The sequence below is a fragment of the Manacus vitellinus genome, unplaced genomic scaffold, assembly GCF_001715985.3.
Source record: "Manacus vitellinus isolate BGI_N305 unplaced genomic scaffold, ASM171598v3 scaffold_6_pilon, whole genome shotgun sequence".
Classification (NCBI taxonomy): Eukaryota; Metazoa; Chordata; class Aves; order Passeriformes; family Pipridae; genus Manacus; species Manacus vitellinus.
The window spans coordinates 15724564-15741851 of record NW_021940750.1 but is presented as its reverse complement, the minus strand read 5'-3'; the positions used below and the strand labels follow the sequence as shown (position 1 = coordinate 15741851).

General features: G+C 37.9%; 1 protein-coding gene across 10 annotated transcripts in view; it reads left to right on the top strand.

The window, feature by feature from the left end:
- HECTD1 (HECT domain E3 ubiquitin protein ligase 1) overlaps positions 1–17288 on the top strand; it is a 58999-nt gene that overhangs the window by 7180 nt on the left and 34531 nt on the right. For 7 of the 10 annotated variants that reach the window (XM_018082395.2, XM_018082391.2, XM_018082388.2 and 4 more), the window contains exons 2-11: positions 8826–9060; positions 9788–10015; positions 12787–13068; positions 13315–13603; positions 13942–14018; positions 14104–14202; positions 14532–14646; positions 15202–15376; positions 16748–16886; positions 17053–17223. In XM_018082395.2, the coding sequence (XP_017937884.1) occupies positions 8826–9060; positions 9788–10015; positions 12787–13068; positions 13315–13603; positions 13942–14018; positions 14104–14202; positions 14532–14646; positions 15202–15376; positions 16748–16886; positions 17053–17223 (1810 nt within the window). The remainder of the gene's footprint in view (positions 1–8825; positions 9061–9787; positions 10016–12786; positions 13069–13314; positions 13604–13941; positions 14019–14103; positions 14203–14531; positions 14647–15201; positions 15377–16747; positions 16887–17052; positions 17224–17288) is intronic. The other 3 variants (XM_018082397.1, XM_008924999.3, XM_018082390.2) reach the window with 1 other exon arrangement.

Sequence of the window (17288 nt, the reverse complement as noted above, 5' to 3'; positions counted from 1 at the left end):
GTAACACACCCTTATGCTAGCAAGAGTTACATTAACCGTTTTGGGGATGAACTGGAGTTGTCTTTTTTCCTTCTTTCAGGTTTTGTTTAAGCACAGCAGTAGTCTTCACAATTATTATTCCTGTTTTAGCTGAGGATTTTAACTGCATTAAAATACGAAATGTAATTACAGAAATGAGTTTACAGTGCCTATTTTTACTTCCTTGGTATCTTTTTACACTGGCAAGCTGTAAAATCAGCTGAGTCACTTCATTAGAGTTTAAGGGATTAGCACTGGCAGGAGCTTACTGCTGTAGCTGTTTAACAATTTTGTATCCCTATGGATATTCCTGTTCCTAAAGAACCTAAAGGTTCAGAAGTATGTCAGCTTACAGAGTTATGCTGATTATAGTGCTGTAAATTCTGTAGTAATATAATTGTATTGACAAATTTTCTTAGCCTTTCTTGTCATCAAGATGATTATGATATTTAGAAAATGTTTTTAGGCCAAGTAAATTTTTTGCAGAGGAAGAATGTATGTTAAAGAATTTGGGTATCATGCTCTTTACAATCTAATAACTAGTTTTGACACTGAAAGTATGAATATCATACAGAATAATTATACGGAATCAGCACTTTTTAATATGGTTTAGTTCTCGATGTTAGTACTGGGAACAGAGAATGCTCTACTGCCTTAATCTTAATAGATTAGAATATAAATGGTAAATATTGATATGGAATAGTACCTATTTCAGACAAACCTGTCTTCCAGCAAGATCTTGGAACTATGGTGGGTGGAGACTTGCAAGACAGTAGGTAGCAGACAGAAGCTCTTATCCTGACAGTACAGGAATGAAGTTGGGTGGACTTGGAGACTTAAAGTAATTAGCAAGAGATGTAGTGTGTGTTGTCGAGTAACCTCATTAACTTGAAGTCCTTCTTTCACTAAGGAGTAACACAGAGTAACCTCATTAATTCACTAAGTAGTCCCTAATCACTCTTCTAAAGTACACATTTAAAGTACTTTAGGAAGTGCCCGATTTGATGTTAATACAGCTCCCTATGAAATGAAAACCTAAAAATATTTCTTTCATTTTCATATTCATAAAAAGAAGGGCCTAAATAGAAATCTGAATTTTGCAGCTACTATTTGCTGTTAATTTCTGATTTGAAAGAATAAAAACTAACTAGGATTTTTTTCTGTATTAAAGAAAACTCACTACTATCTTTTTACTTGTTCCACTGCAAAAAGTTACTGTGAACAGTGATTCCTCTCCTGCAACTTTAAGGATAAAACCAAATTTTTTTGGTCATAATTACTTTTTTCTCAGATGTATTACTTTTACTTGATATATGGTCTAGATAAAAAGCAAAATAGGAAACTAGTTTTGATATTGGGATGATTTAAGTTTAGAAATTATGCACTCAGCTTTTTTCCCTTCAGTGGGTGTTGATGCCTGCGGTAATGAGAGGTTTATTTGTGTGCTTTGCTCTGGGTAATCAAAAGCATCATCTGTCAGTAGATGGAAATGTACTAAAAGGTGAACATTGGTTGCTGTCATGTCACATCAGTTCATTCAGTGCTGTAGTTCTTCCCTCAGCCTCCCTACTGTCTCAGGAAGTTTTGGCAGCCTTGTTTTTCCCATGTAAACTGTTTTCTAAAAGGGAGTCCCATGTGCAGACCCTGTCTGTGGTATAGACACTCCTTGAATGCTTTGCTACCTGTCAAATTACATTTTAATTCTGAGCATAGTCTTAGTTGGAACAAGACTAAGGTCTGTATTAGTAATGGGCCCTAATCTTCCACAGCAAGTATTTGAGGCAGTTTTAGGTCCCTTTGATCTATTTTGGCCTGACTCAGGAAGCCAGTAAGGACTTACCTTGGAATTATAGTGTATTAGTAATGCATATGTAACATGACTTGTCTGACTCACTCTTTGTTTCTTGCTGGTGTTGACTGTATTCGCTTGCTTGGTGCTTCATTAAAAAAAGAGGCTGGTCCTCAGAAAGTGCCCTACTTGGAACCTGTTTGCTAGAATTGCTTCCAGGTCAGCAGTGGATTTCTCTTCCCTGTGCTGCCTTTGCATAATGCTGTAGTGCCTTTTCTTGGGACTGGATCGAGAGAAGACTCAAGGACTACTCTGACAGCCCATTTGCACAATTTTGAAACATAAAGATCGTCCACTGAGTAAGGGCAACACTTTCCTTTTTTTTTTTTTTTGTGGTCAAGTGCCAGCACACAGAAACCCCCAGTGGAGCTGTGTGAACAGAAGGGAGGGGTGTACAAGCATTTACTATATGACTGTGATGATGTTATATCCCATCTCTCATGGTAGGCTGGTGTTCCCACCTACCCCTTCTAGACCTTTTTCTGGTACTACTCACAGATGCACGTTCTTGTCCCTGAGACAATATATAGCAGGTCCTCATAGTTTCAACCATGAGAGACCTATGTCATAGCTTAGTGTGGGTTTGGGGATTAAAGGGTGATCTCTGTAAAGCTGACCTGTGTACTTTTGTTTGTATATAGTTGTTGATAGAAAGGTTACCTACAGCATAATGACTGAAGTCCTTCAAAATGACAGCTGCATGAATAATTATGCTATAATTATTCTAGCCACCTGTTTGAGAAGATGATGGCTGGAGCAGTGGGGATGTGTTTGTACACCCAGCTTCTCTGCTATTACAGGCTGAACCATTGATCTAGATTGTGTGGATGACGGAACTGGTCCTTTCTGGTCTCTTGTTGACAGGAACATTAGAGGCTGATAAGGCCTGAGTGGACTTCAGCAGGAAAAAAGAATCTGAATTTATCTGTATAGTGTGTGTAGTTTGTATATCTCCAGAGAAGGAAGCTCCACAACCTCTCTGTAGTTGCCAAGCCACTCTCAAAGATATTTGAGAAGTCATGGCAATCAGATGAAGTCCCAAGTTACTGGAAAAAGGGAAATGTACCCACCTTTCAAAAGGGTAGAAAGAAGGACCTTAGGAACTACTGACCTCTCAACCTCGCCTTTGTGCATGGGAAGACCATGGAACAGATTCTCCTAGAAACTCTGCACATGGAGGACAGGGAGGTTATTCGAGATGACCAGCACGGCTTCACCAACAGCAAGTCCTGCCTGACCAGCCCAGTGGCCTTCTATGATGGAGTGGCTACATCAGTGGAGAAGGGAAGACTACAGATGTCATTTATCTGAACTTCTGTAATGCCTTTCACACGGTCCCTCCCAACATCCTTCTCTCTAAATGGGAAAGAGATGGATTTGATGGGTGGACTGTTGGATGGATAAGGAATTGGTTGGACGGTCACATTCAGAGGGTAGTGGTCAATGGTTCAGAGTCCAGTGGACATCAGTGACAAGTGGTGTCCCTCTGGGGTCCATACTGGGACCAGTGTTATTTGATATCTTCATTAGTGACATGAACTGGATTACACCCCCAGCAAGTTTGCAGATGACACGAAGCTGAGTGGTGCCATTGACACACCTGAAGGATGGGATGCCCTCCAGAGGGACCAGAACAAGCTTGAGAAATGGGCCCATGGGCTTCTCTAAGGTTTTAACAAGACCAAGTGGCGGTGCTGCCCCTGGGTTGGGGCAACCCCTGGTATCAATACAGGCTGGGAAATTAAGAGGTTGAGAGCAGCCCTGCTGAGAAGGCTTGGGGGTGTTGGTGAATGAGAGGCTGGACATGAACCGGCAATGTGCATTTGCAGCCCAGAAAGCCAAACATATCCTGGGCTGCATCCAAAACAGTGTGTCCAGCTGGGTGAGGCAGAGGATTCTGCCCCTCTACTCCACTCTGGTGAGACCCCACCTGGAGTACTGCATCCAGCTTTGTGGTTTGCAGCACAGAAAGGATGTGGACCTGCTGGATCGAGTCCAGAGCAGGGCCACCAAGGTGATGAGAGGGATGGAGCACCTCTCCTGTGAGGAAAGGCTGAGAGAATTGGGTTTGTTCAGCATGGAAAAGAGATGGTTTAGGGGTGACCTAACTAGGGTCTTCCAGTACCTGAAGGGAACCTACCAGAAAGATGGAGAGGGATTTTTTACAAAGGTGTGTAGTGACAGGACAGTGTTGCCTAGGAAAGTTGTGCATGCCCCATCTTTGGAAGTGTTCAAGGCAAGATTGCATGAGGCTCTGGGCAACCTGGTCTAATGAAAGGTGTCCCTTCTGACAGTAGGAGGGTTGAAAGTAGATGGTCTTTAAGGCCCCTTTCAACCTAGGCCATTCTGTGATTCTATGTGCCTCTTCCAAGAGCTCCTGTGTAGCTGACTGTTCTTTGTCTGCTGGAACACTAGTTTGTAGTTTTCACTGTGAAATAAATACAGAGATGTTGTACTACAGAATACTGCAGTTTGTTTTTTTGCTTTGTGTTGCAGATGTTTCATAAATGTATTAATCCTGTTTACAATAATAATAATAATTCCAGCAGTCCATGTCGTGTGTCTACTCATGTAGGAAATTTGCTGTCGCTTCATTCAGCTGCTGCTCTTAATTCTACCAAATCTTCTAATGCCTGGACCAAATATTTTTGCAAAGAATGTATCTGCAGTTATTACAGAACCAAGGTCAAAGTTATTTTGCAATATGGAGCTCCTGGAGTGAGTCCAGTGAAGGGCTGTGAAGATGATTTAGGGGGCCAGAGCATGTCACTTATGAGGAAAGGCTGGGGGAGTTGGGCCTGTGTAGCTGGGAGAAGAGAAGACTGAGAGGGGACCTCATCAATGTCTATGAGTATCTGAAGGGAAAGCACCAAGAAGATGGAGCCAGGATCTTCTTGGTGGTGCCAAGCTATTGCTTGGACAAGAGGCAATGGACCAAAACTGATCCAGAGGAAGTTCCACCTGAACATAAGGAAGAACTTCTTTACTGTGTGGGTGACTGAGCACTGGAACAGATTGCCCAGAGAGTTGTGGAGTCTTTGTCACTGGAAATATTAAAAACACACCTGGCCAAAATCCTGCGTAATGTGCTCTGGGGACCCAGGGTTGGACTAAATGACCTTCAGTAGTCCCTTCCAATCTTACCCATAGTTTGAGAAGACAATGCAGTGAGAAGTTCAGAACTGGCAATGAGTGAGGCTCAGTCATGATCCTTTGTGTCTAATGACCACAAAGTTGCTATAAGTTAAGGTGGAAAGATGACAATATTTAAAACTTGCAGGGTATGTGTGTGAATGCATTCCTGCCTTCTTATTTATGTGGTACTTGTGAAGGCCAGTCAATTACATTTGTCCCCAGGAAGCTCGTGCTACTAGATTGTTTCGCTTAGTTCAGAAGAGAAATTTATCTTATTTATAACAATCTGCACATCAGGAATACTGTTTAAATTCTAGGAAATTATTTATTTTTGTCTTTTCTCAAACTCTTGACACCTGCAAAGTGAAAGATTATCTGAAGGGGCTTGGGCCTGGCTTCTTGAAGATGTATTTCAGAATTGCATACAAATATAACTCGATAGTTGTATTTTCATAGAACTATAAAAGGTCTGTAGCTGTCCAGAAAAGCTGTTATTTATGCATAGTGAAAAAACTTGTACGCTTGGCTGGCATAGCAAACTTTTTTTTTTCTGCTGATACCAGTGCAAGTTTGAAATGTTAAAGAACTGTGCTGCTGAGAACAAAGTATAGCAATGTATTGGCCTGAAATAAGATATTTCTACCCCCATGCATGCAGCATGAGGAACAAACAAAAGGAGCTCAAAGCTTTGGCCCAGTCCCAGAGGTTGGACAGCACTGACATAAGTGAAACCTGTTGGGATAAGACCTGTGACTGGAGTGCCCTGTTGGATGGTTACAGGCTCTTCAGGAAGGATAGGCAGAGGCAGGCCATGGGGAGTGGCACTGTATGTGGTGGAAAGGTTAAATTTATGGAGCTCACATTTGGCAATGGCACAATCAAGAGCCTCTGGGTGAGACTCAAGGGGCAAACAAATAATGTGGATGTCACTGTGGGAGTCTGCTATAGACCTCCCAACCAGGATGATGACACCAAAGAATTATTCTTTGAGGAACTAAGGGGCACTTACAAATCGACTGCCCTTGTCTTTATGGGGCACTTCAACTTGCCAGAAATTAACTGGGAGCATCACACAGCTGATAAAACCTGGGCCAGAAGATTCCTAAAACACCTGGATGACAACCTTATGGAACAGGTCCTTTATAAAATGTTTCTGCTAATGTTTTAGATGGTATAGTCTAGCTCTTACCTTTCTAGTTAGTACAACTGGAACCCCCAAAATATACAAAAAACCCCAAAGACAGACTATTACAAGAAATGAACATCAAGTACGTAGAGGTTGAAGGAGCTTGAAAGAATTTTCCCTGGAAGGTCTTGTTAAAATTAAATCAGTTGCTGTTTTCAGAAACGATGAATGTTTTTTTCAGAACAAGTGAAGTTCTTAATATTGCTGCTTTTATAGGAATTCAGTGTGCATTACTGTAGTCTACAAAATTAGCTAAGTCTGGGTGGCTTTTTATTTTGAGAATCAAGCAATATTCACAGGTTAAATGTGTGACAAATCTACAGTTTCTTCCCGAAACCTTGTGATAAAACTTGGTTTCCTTATTGGAGGACTGGAAATCATTCCTCTAAGTCAGAAAACACATGTCCTGACAGCAAGTGGAGGTTGTTATTTACCTCCTGATTGAAAAAGGGTGGTATCTGATAAATGTAACTAGAGGTTCTGGCAAAAAAAAGAAAAGTAATTTTAAAAAAACCCAAACCCTTACGTTTTTGCTAGAGAGCTGTGCTGTTATAAGAGGAGCACTGCTGATACAGTGCACTGGCATTTGTGTGCTGACAAAGAATTCAATATAAATTAACTGGTGTTATAACTTCATATTTTTGCTACATCTGCTGGGTAATTGGCTCTGGTGGATAGGAACAAATTTCTTCCAAATTTTTAAATTTTCATTTTCAAAAAATACAGCCAACTTCCCTTTGAGCTGTGTCTCTTTATAAACTGTTAAATCACAGGGAAAAAAATGTAATTTTTAGATTTGCTAAGTATGGCTTTGGACTCTCTGCTGCTGTCTTTGGCCATCTAAGAGAAATGTTTTACTACTCTTGCTAGAATTAAAATGGAGACAGTAGAGCTCCCTACTTCTCACTTGGTTATACGTGTGTGAGTTTGGTTTGTTTGGGGCTTTTTAAGATTTGTGGTTATTGGATTTTTCTTTTCTTGCACTGTAGTGTTAGAAGAACACTGTTCATAGCAGTGTTTTAGTGTTCTGTTGGGGTTGCGTAAAATTCAATATAAAAGATCCAACACCAAAACACTTAAACAGATAGCATTGTCCACTTTAAATTTTATGTGCTGATAAATTTTATGTGCTTCTTGTGTCATTGTATGATAGTTGTCTAATAATGAGCACAAATTTGAGACTTTTTTCCCCCAGTGGATAATGCCTGAAAAATGCCAATTTACTGTATAAACTTTTCTTAAAGATGTACAGTTAAGTAGCACATTTTTTAAGAACAACAGACAGTATAGGCTGGATAAGCTAATACAAGTTTTACTTACATGGTTTGACTTTACTGAAGCTTCACTTATTATTTTGTCATTAAGGATCATTGGGTAATGTACTTATTTGTCAGGCAGTATTATTAATTACTTCATAAAGCATGGTCAGATCTTCAAGGAAACTATTAGCATTTTGCTGTCCCAGGATTTAGTCCCTTTTATGAGTCATTGCATACCAGATGGGATACTGAATGACCTCTGAGTCTTCAGAATGATTCATCAACAAGTACTTCACCTGTCTTCCAGGCCAAAAAACATGTTATTCTTTCTATTTTGGATTTAGAAAAGTTTTAGGCTGTCATTTGAAGACCAAAGCCTTACTTGAAGGAAAAGTTGCACTATTTGCTTCTTGTAGATTTAGTCTGGTCTACTGCATCTAGGGTTGAGGTATCAGTTATTTTGACTACTGTCACAGCATATATCCCCTTCACTTAATTCCCCACCATCACCTTGGAAGTCTTTTACCACTGCAGTGAGCCATCATTATGTTGTTATTTATAGTTAAGTAAGTATGCTATTGGAAGATAAAATGAGTTAAAGTATAGGTCTGTGTCTTAGAACTTTTGATCCAAATCAGTCTTAACCACAGCTGTGAAAAGTAATTATTTCAGTTTATATTCTGTTGTGTCAGAAGGGTAGAATAAGGACCATTGCAGCTTGCTTATTTTGTTTTGAAGTTGTGGGGATATTCAACATACAGACTCACAGTAAAAAGAAGAGGCAGAGGCTACCAAGGCAATGCATATGGAGAGAAAATGCAATAGAAACAAGCTAAATTAATTAAATATGTTCTCAGTATGATTAAGGGGAAAAAAATGAGGCAGAGGTGGGGAAGGAGACTGAAATAGGATAAAAAGACAAGGGAAATAACATAGAGAAGAAGGACCACTCAGAATTAAATTGTTTAGCAAAACCAAAATCTTTAGTCTTTGTATAAACATAAAACTTCAAGTAGCTATTAATCATCGTGAACCTTGAAGCTCTGTTAAAGAAAAAATACATTGTTTGGTGATGTGAGGTTTATTCCTAAAATAAATTCCCAAGATGATATATTTTTTCCTGTATGATTTTAAAATTTCAAGAATATTTTTTTCTGCTGGCTTCTTCCCCTAATACAACATCTTTTCAGATTATCAATATGAATTTTCATGTGTGAGATGTAGTGTTCTAAAGGAATGCTCTGAACCAACTATAAGCTAGTTGAGCAAATCACGTGTGCATGGAGAGCACTAATGTGCTGATGTGAGACTGTATGAAATTACGTAATGTAGAGAAACTGGCACAATGTAATAACGAGTTCTGTTTTTATTCCTGCAGATGCCCTCCTCGAACTTTTTTGCCAGCACTGTGCAAAATTTTTCTGGATGAAAGTGCTCCAGACAACGTACTGGAAGTAACAGCTCGTGCCATAACGTATTATCTGGATGTATCGGCTGAATGCACCCGTAGGATTGTGGGAGTGGATGGAGCTATCAAGGCACTTTGTAATCGTTTAGTAGTTGTTGAACTTAACAACAGAACGAGCAGAGATTTGGCTGAGCAGTGTGTGAAGGTACGTATACTTAAGAACCTTGTTTTTAAGAAGAAACTGGATTTATTGAAAAAGAAACAAAATATTAGAAGAAGGTTTTCCTGTTTATCTTATATGACTAGAATGCCAAGAGCTACTTTTGTGCTAAAAAGGGAATGAAGAATGGCTCCAGGTTCAGATTAATTACCTGTTGCAAAAAAAATTGTCTGCTTCGTCTTCAATAACACTAGACACAGCTTCCCTGCACCCTTGTGAAGTTTTCAGAAAAATTTACAAGACCCTTAAAATCTCTAATTTAAAGCATAACTCATGGCCATGTGGTAGCATGTAGTTGTAGTCCTTGATTACCATGGCATCAGAATTTATGCATCTATTTCCGATTTGCTAGTTCAGTCTACTTGGAAGTGCATCACTGGAGTAATGGTGCTCTTAGAAGTTTCAGACCTCTTAGTTGTGTGTTATCCCGAGATTTAATTCTCCCAGGATCTGTCTTCTTGAACACCTGTTATGACCATGCCATTGGGGGATGTTCTTGTATTCACTCCTGTATTTTTGAAGAAAGCTCTAACTACTAGAGTATTGGAGACTTTGGCTGCTTCTGGGTGTTGAGGAAGAAAGGAGTTTTTATTTTTTCCTGTTGTTTCATTTTCTTAACCAGTTCTGTATATGGATATAAACATCTGACTAGGATATAAATAACTGGCTTTTTCTGTATGCTTCATTCAAATTAAATTTAATTTTGTCCTAGGTGTTAGAATTAATCTGTACACGTGAGTCAGGAGCTGTGTTTGAAGCCGGAGGGTTGAATTGTGTTCTGACATTCATTCGTGACAGTGGACACCTTGTTCATAAAGATACTTTGCATTCAGCTATGGCTGTAGTATCCAGACTCTGTGGCAAAATGGAACCTCAGGATTCTTCATTAGAGATCTGTGTGGAATCTCTGTCTAGTTTATTAAAACATGAAGACCATCAGGTAATGTTGGCTCAATGTGCTGTGAATTTAACTTTCATTATGTTTAATAAATAGATGACTAAGTAACTTTTTTAGCCTCCCCAACTGTATGTCTACATAGAAGTTGTTATATATGGATATTACGATAGATTCCTTTATAGTAGTTATGATAAGAGGATAAAAATACTGCTTAATGTTTGACTCCAAGCACTATTGTTTGAATATAATCTTATTTAACCTCTGAAAACTTTATTGAAAAATATCTTGTAACTTTTTTCAGTGCATTTTGAGATACTTTCTAAAGTAATTATTGTTCTATGACTACATTTCAATCACTAGTAAGTTTGGCATAAGTAAGAGACAAAAGTCAATTTGGTTCATTTTTCTTTTGCCAGACTAAGAGAAGAATAAACTGTTTCCAGTTTATAAGGTGTTTGAAAAAAGCAGTTGCTGGGGCTGTTGGAGATGTGAATGAGAGTTCAGATCAATTTAGCTGTTTAGCAATTAAGCTTAAAGATAAGTGGGCTTAAGACTGGAGTAACCCAGATAATAAGTAAATCTGTACTGGTATCCTTCAGAAATGTCTTATGCATGAAACAAGCCTCAGGATTACAATGGATGTTGATGTGTATTATGGATTTGTCCAGTAATGTCCCTTATAAAGTTTTGTTGCTCCCCACCTCATCCTTTTACACTCTTGGGTTTGGTCACTTTTTGTGTGGGCTGCCAGTTAGTAACACAACTTGAGGGACAAGTTCAGACCAGATGAATGTGGCCCCAAGAACAGCTTATCTGTAACTTTTTTTAAACCTTTCTGCTAAACTTGCAATGTGGGAGAAGAAATGTAAATAGTTTCCACAGTACTCTTTTGCTTTGTAACCTGATGCCACCAATGCGGTGTGTTAAATAGGTGAACCTTTCTTGTGTATTTCTGACAACTGTTATGGTAAAGATCCAAAAAGTGTATACAAATTACATAAGGGTTGATGGAATTGTTTATCTGTACCGTCAAAGAACTAGAGCAAAATGCCAGAAGGCATGAGCAGTGACCATCACAAGTTAAAGAAAAATGTCCCTTGCAAAAGAATACTGATAAGTCAGAATATTTGGCATGCACAGGCTGTGCCAGAAGTTTGCAAACTTAATGGAGATTTAAAATTTTGTCTTCAGGAAGTCTGGCTACTACTCTGATCATGTTCTGTGTGTTGCTGAGCAACTGTCTTGTTATGTGATAGCTGACAATCATTTTGAAAATGGACTGTGCTATGAGTTGACATTTTAGGGAGTATGAACTGTAGTAATTTAGAGTTTGATAGAGAATAGGTATTGTGGTTTGTTTTTTGTTTTTTTTTTACTATTTCTTGACATCAGTCTGGTTTGCTACTACAGATCTTTGAAGGCAAATATGCCTGAAGCACCTTATCTTGATATGCCTATGCAAACCTGATCTGAAAGATGGAGACCCTTGTAGTGCACAGATGAGAGAGATAAAGGGAAAGCCTTCCTTTCTTTTCAGTGTTGACATGAAAAGATGTTGGCTGCTTTCCTGAGCAGTTGACCAGCAGTACTTTTTGCTGAATTGTTAGAAGGATCATCAGTAAGCTTTATTTCCACAGTGTCATTGTTTGCTTTTTTGGGAGTTTTTTTTGTGTTTTCTTTTTTTTTGTTTGTTTGTTTGTTTGTTTTTTCCCTTTAGTGACAAACCTAAATTTGGGAGTTTGCATTTTATTGTCACAGAAGTGCTTGCATGTCCTTGGATCAGGTGCTCAGTGGGCAATCTTGAGTTACCTAAAATTTGCTTTTCCCAGTTTGTCCTATTTTTAGGCTTGGTCCAATTGAAAAATTTCTTGTGCTCAAGAGAAATATCTAGACCTTTAAATACAACTTTAACTATCAAACTTCACTGTCAATACTTTGGGAGTTCTTAGTCAGTGCATCATTTAATGGCTTATTTGATAGCATTTCTTTTGATAGAAAGAACCAAATTGTTATAACATTGTAATATTAGCAGAATGTTAATTATAAATGTAAAAATATAACATATTGGAATATTTGATGTTCTGTAAATATAGAAGATAAAACAGCAAGGAAATTTTGGTCTTTATTATTCTTTGAGGAACAAATTTCAAATTTGGTAAATGTATGAAACCTAGGAAGTAAGTCCTCATAGAGTGTTTTCTTGGTGTTTTGGGGTTTTTTTGTTGTGTATTTAATTTTTGTTATTGGAAGGCTACTTTAACAGTTTCTAGCATCAGAAGAACCAGAAGGTTAAGTATGCTCTTTCAATACCCAGCTGTGAGTTGGTATTGGTTCTTTTTCAAACTGTATGGTCAGAATGGACAGTTGCTAGTGGGGATTATAAATAGCTGTAACAACAAGATCTATAACTAAAAACGTTTTGAGGAGTGCTTCCAATATGTATTTATTTGGCAATTTCATTACTAAATGTGTTTTTCTAGATTGAGCAAAACCCCAAATCACACAGTTGAAGAAATGCTCATAATGGTGAACTTCAGAAATAGTTTCTTTGACTTTTATGTATCATCAACAGAGGAAAGGAGGGGAAGAAATGCAGGAACAGTACGGTCCTTCAGTGAGCAGTTCAGAGCACTGTTGGGTTCCATCTCCGAGTTTCTGGCTTGAAAAGCCTGTTTCCTCCTTTCACTGACGTTGAAGGGAACCTGGGGAAATCAAGTTCTTCTATATGTCCTGTATTCTTTCAGATATCCCCTTAGCATCTTCTCCTCTTCAGTAAGAGATATTTCATAATTTCTCTTGCACTTCTTTCTTAGGTTTCGGATGGAGCTCTGAGATGCTTTGCTTCCTTAGCTGACCGATTCACCCGGCGCGGGGTTGACCCAGCCCCATTAGCTAAGCACGGATTAACTGAGGAGTTGCTCTCTCGCATGGCAGCTGCGGGTGGGACAGCATCAGGACCATCTTCAGCTTGCAAACCTGGACGGAGTAGTGCTGGTGCACCACCAACAGCTGCAGACTCTAAATTAAGTAATCAGGTGTCAACTATTGTAAGCCTGTTGTCAACCCTGTGTAGAGGCTCTCCAGTAGTAACACATGTAAGAAATCCTTTTATGCTACAGCTTTTTGTTCTCATAGGGCTTTTCCCTCTGTGTACTTTAATGTATGCAAGATTTATGTTGCTATTTTATATATTTATAAGTTTTATATTTATAGGTACACATGCACACACACATGCACATTTATTTATTTATAAAGAGGGAAAAAAAGGAAACATTTCATATGGAAATGAAACCCAATTCTGATAGTATCTTCTAAAGCCCTGTATATTTTTTATTGTTCAGACTTTTAATTATTTCCAGGATCTTCTAAGATCTGAACTTCCAGATTCTATAGAAAGTGCGTTGCAGGGTGATGAGAGATGTGTGCTGGATACCATGCGGTTAGTAGATCTTCTTTTGGTGCTACTGTTCGAAGGGAGAAAAGCCCTGCCAAAATCCAGTGCTGGATCTACAGGCAGAATCCCAGGACTGCGAAGACTGGATAGTTCTGGGGAACGTTCTCATCGGCAGCTAATAGATTGCATCCGCAGTAAGGATACTGATGCACTGATAGATGCTATTGACACAGGAGGTAAGCAGAAAATACTCTGAAAAAGAAAATGAGATGCTTGCTTTATCTTTTGGTTTTCATATAATCTATGGGGTTACAACAAATGCTTACTTAGTACACTGAAAATCTTCATATACAAGTTCACTTATTTTGTTACATACTTAACAGGTCCTGTTAGTATAATTCTTATGCCACCTTTTTTTATGGGAATTAAGGGCATAAATGCTTCTCTAGAATTATCGAGGATGCTTAATTTTTTTAAGACCTACTTTTTATTCTGCTTTTTATTTAAAGAACAGTGTTGAAGTTTAGTTTATAATTCTGGGGACTTTAACTATTTATTTAATTGTATCTTTCAGCTTTTGAAGTCAATTTTATGGATGATGTAGGACAAACTCTTTTAAACTGGGCCTCAGCTTTTGGAACTCAGGAAATGGTAATTAGGTTTATAGACTCTTAAGAAGTTATGATATCTATGTGAAGAAAGAAAAAAAACTACTTTCCTTTTTCTGGTTTAACAGGTAGAATTTCTCTGTGAAAGGGGTGCTGATGTTAACAGAGGTCAGAGGTCGTCCTCATTACATTATGCAGCATGTTTTGGAAGACCTCAGGTAGCAAAGGTATGATTTAAACTGACACTTGGGAAGCCTTACATACTGACTTTTCATCTTATTCTGCACCAAATGTTTTCAACATATTGGATACATGCATGATCAAATATTTACATGTTCTTTATGATGTTTATCAAAACACAGATTTTTCATCATGATAGGGCACTAAAGAATAAAAGTAGTTTTATATTAGCTTTACAAATATCAAAAGCACAGAATGCTCCAACTTTACCTTACAAGCATGAGAAGAGTATAGGAAAGATGTATAAAAACACATTTGCTATTTTGGAAGAAGAAATCTTAATATTTTATTCATACATAAAAATATTTGTTTTCAGACTCTCTTACGACATGGTGCAAACCCTGATTTGAGAGATGAAGATGGGAAAACCCCTTTGGACAAAGCTCGTGAAAGGGGACACAGTGAAGTAGTAGCTATTCTTCAGTCTCCAGGTGAGTGCAGTTTTTATTTCCATACCCTCACTGTAACAGAAATGCTGATACATGTTAAAAATGGCAGTTATTAGAATTTTCCTCTATTAAGGTTATTTAAAAAAAAATATTTTGTGACCAACCTTCCTTAGCCTGTAAAGTCTGTATAAAAACTTCAGCGTTTTAGGTGTTCTTAAGGGAAGGGGAATTACTGAAGAAATGACTGACCGGCCATGAGCACTGCTGGTGGTCCTGCTCTTCAGCTGTGGAATGGGGCTAGACTGGGATTTTCCTGTGGATTCAAAGGTGTCAGCCTTGGTAGCTTCTCTGGCATCCTTCCTTTGTACATTAGAAAACAGCACTTTATCTGATGTTTGTTAGATACCACAGGTGATACATGCTATCAGATAGTTTCATTCAAGAAGTTGTGCACGTGTAAATTTTATATTTCTTGGGGTGCATATTCCTGTTCAGGTACTTAGGTGTTTTAAAGAAAACCTGTATGTTTATTTAAAGGACTTTTTGTTGGTTTGTTGATTTTTGCCACTGAATGTTTTGGGGAAAAATATTTTCCAGGAGATTGGATGTGTCCTGTTAACAAAGGGGATGAGAAGAAAAAGAAAGATGCAAACAAGGATGAGGAAGAATGTAATGAACCCAAAGGAGATCCAGAAATGGCACCCATATACTTGAAAAGGCTATTGCCTGTGTTTGCACAAACATTTCAACAAACTATGTTGCCTTCAATAAGGTAATACTGTCGCGATAGACAATTTCTTAATACAATCTTAAAAAAGCCAAGGTGGATCTAAAAGTTTAAGTAATGCAAGTAACAATCATATTTCTTTTTGAATAGAAGTGGTTGTGTGAAAAATGTTGCATGACTGATTTTTACTTAGTGTTTTAAGTAGCATTTTTTCCTTTCTAGGGAAGTGATGTCTTGGAAAAAATATGGTTAGTCAGTCAGAAGTGGGAGAGCAAAGCATACTCTTGACTATAGTAGCATGATGAAAGAATACTATGTTCATAAAGTACATTGTATGCACTGCATACGTGATTTTGTTACAGCTCTTTGTACCACTGTAATGAAAGTAGTAATTTAGTAGAGGAAAACTAATGAATTGATATCAAGATACATTCACTGGAAAATCATCAAGACTGGAAAAAGCTGTTTTAGAAGCCTAACAGCTTATCAACTGCAGAAAATGCTTCTTACTGAGAGAATTACAAGAGTGTAATCTAATTTACTACTTAGAAAAGGAATGCTGTGGGTGGCATAGTGGATGTGAAAAATTGCATTTGACCATAACTGCTCAACCTTTTATACTACAAATATGACATTTATTCCAATCACTTACTTATGGTCCCAGTGTTTATAGGTACTTTGATGGGTGAAAATGCAAGATAAAAAGGGCCTCTAGCAGAGAGAGACTCAATGTGAGCTGATGATAGAAAGCTTAAACTAGGTCCTTTTAAGTGAATGAAATAAGAAACTATGTTAACAATCTGTGTATGATTAACTGTTGTTGCAGATTGTGGAAAGAAGTAGTTGGCTCTCTAGTTTAAAGTTTAGTTTATGAATCAGATAAATTATGTTTTTAGAAGTCAGTCAAATAAAAAATTCGTCTCTACCCTATGGGAGTGATTGGCTTTCACATTAATTATGGTTTTTAGTATGGAGAGCTGCATGATTAATAGTAATTTTAGACTTTAAAACTATAGGGGTCTTGAAACATGGGAAATATATGACTAAAACAAAAGGCTGGATACCTGTGAGGGGGATAAATTGTGCAGAAGTGAATTGCCAGCACTAAGAGTGGATAAAGACAAAATGTAGAATAGGTTTACTTAGCAAAGGGTTGAGGAGATTAAAATACCTTAGACTGATAGCACTGTACAATCCAAAAAGATCGGAGGTACATTATTCTTAGAGATAACCTAGGACTTATTAACAATAACTAATTTTGGTTCCAATAACGAGCTGAAACAAGTTTTTTTTTTTTTGTTTCTAAAGAATATGTAAATGTAGTACAAAAGTAGTTTTATCTTGAACTTTTTTGTTGATTTGATTACTGCTTGTTTTATCATTGTTAGAACCTTTTTTTTCTATGATCTCTTAAAGGAAAGCAAGTCTTGCCCTCATTAGAAAAATGATACATTTTTGTTCTGAGGCACTGCTGAAAGAGGTTTGTGACTCTGATGCTGGCCACAATCTGCCCACAATACTGGTTGAGATAACAGCTACAGTGCTTGATCAAGAGGTAGGAAGACGGTGCAAAAAAGGGGGTTATATTCATTGATTCCATGTAGTTGTTAACAACTAACCCTAAAACTTTTATACCATCCATCTGTGACCATATGTGAAGTTCAGCATGTAAGGATATCTTCAAGTAATTGTTATTTTCTTTTCATCCCAATGTATTACAGGATGATGATGATGGCCATTTGTTAGCCTTGCAAATCATAAGGGATTTAGTGGATAAAGGTGGTGATCTTTTTCTAGACCAACTGGCTAGACTTGGTGTAATTAGTAAAGTGTCAACTTTGGCGGGGCCATCATCTGATGATGAAAATGAAGAGGAGTCTAAACCTGAGAAGGTAAGTGTATGGAATTGATAGCTTTACTCTAAAATCAACACTTCTGATAAAATTTTCACTGTTAT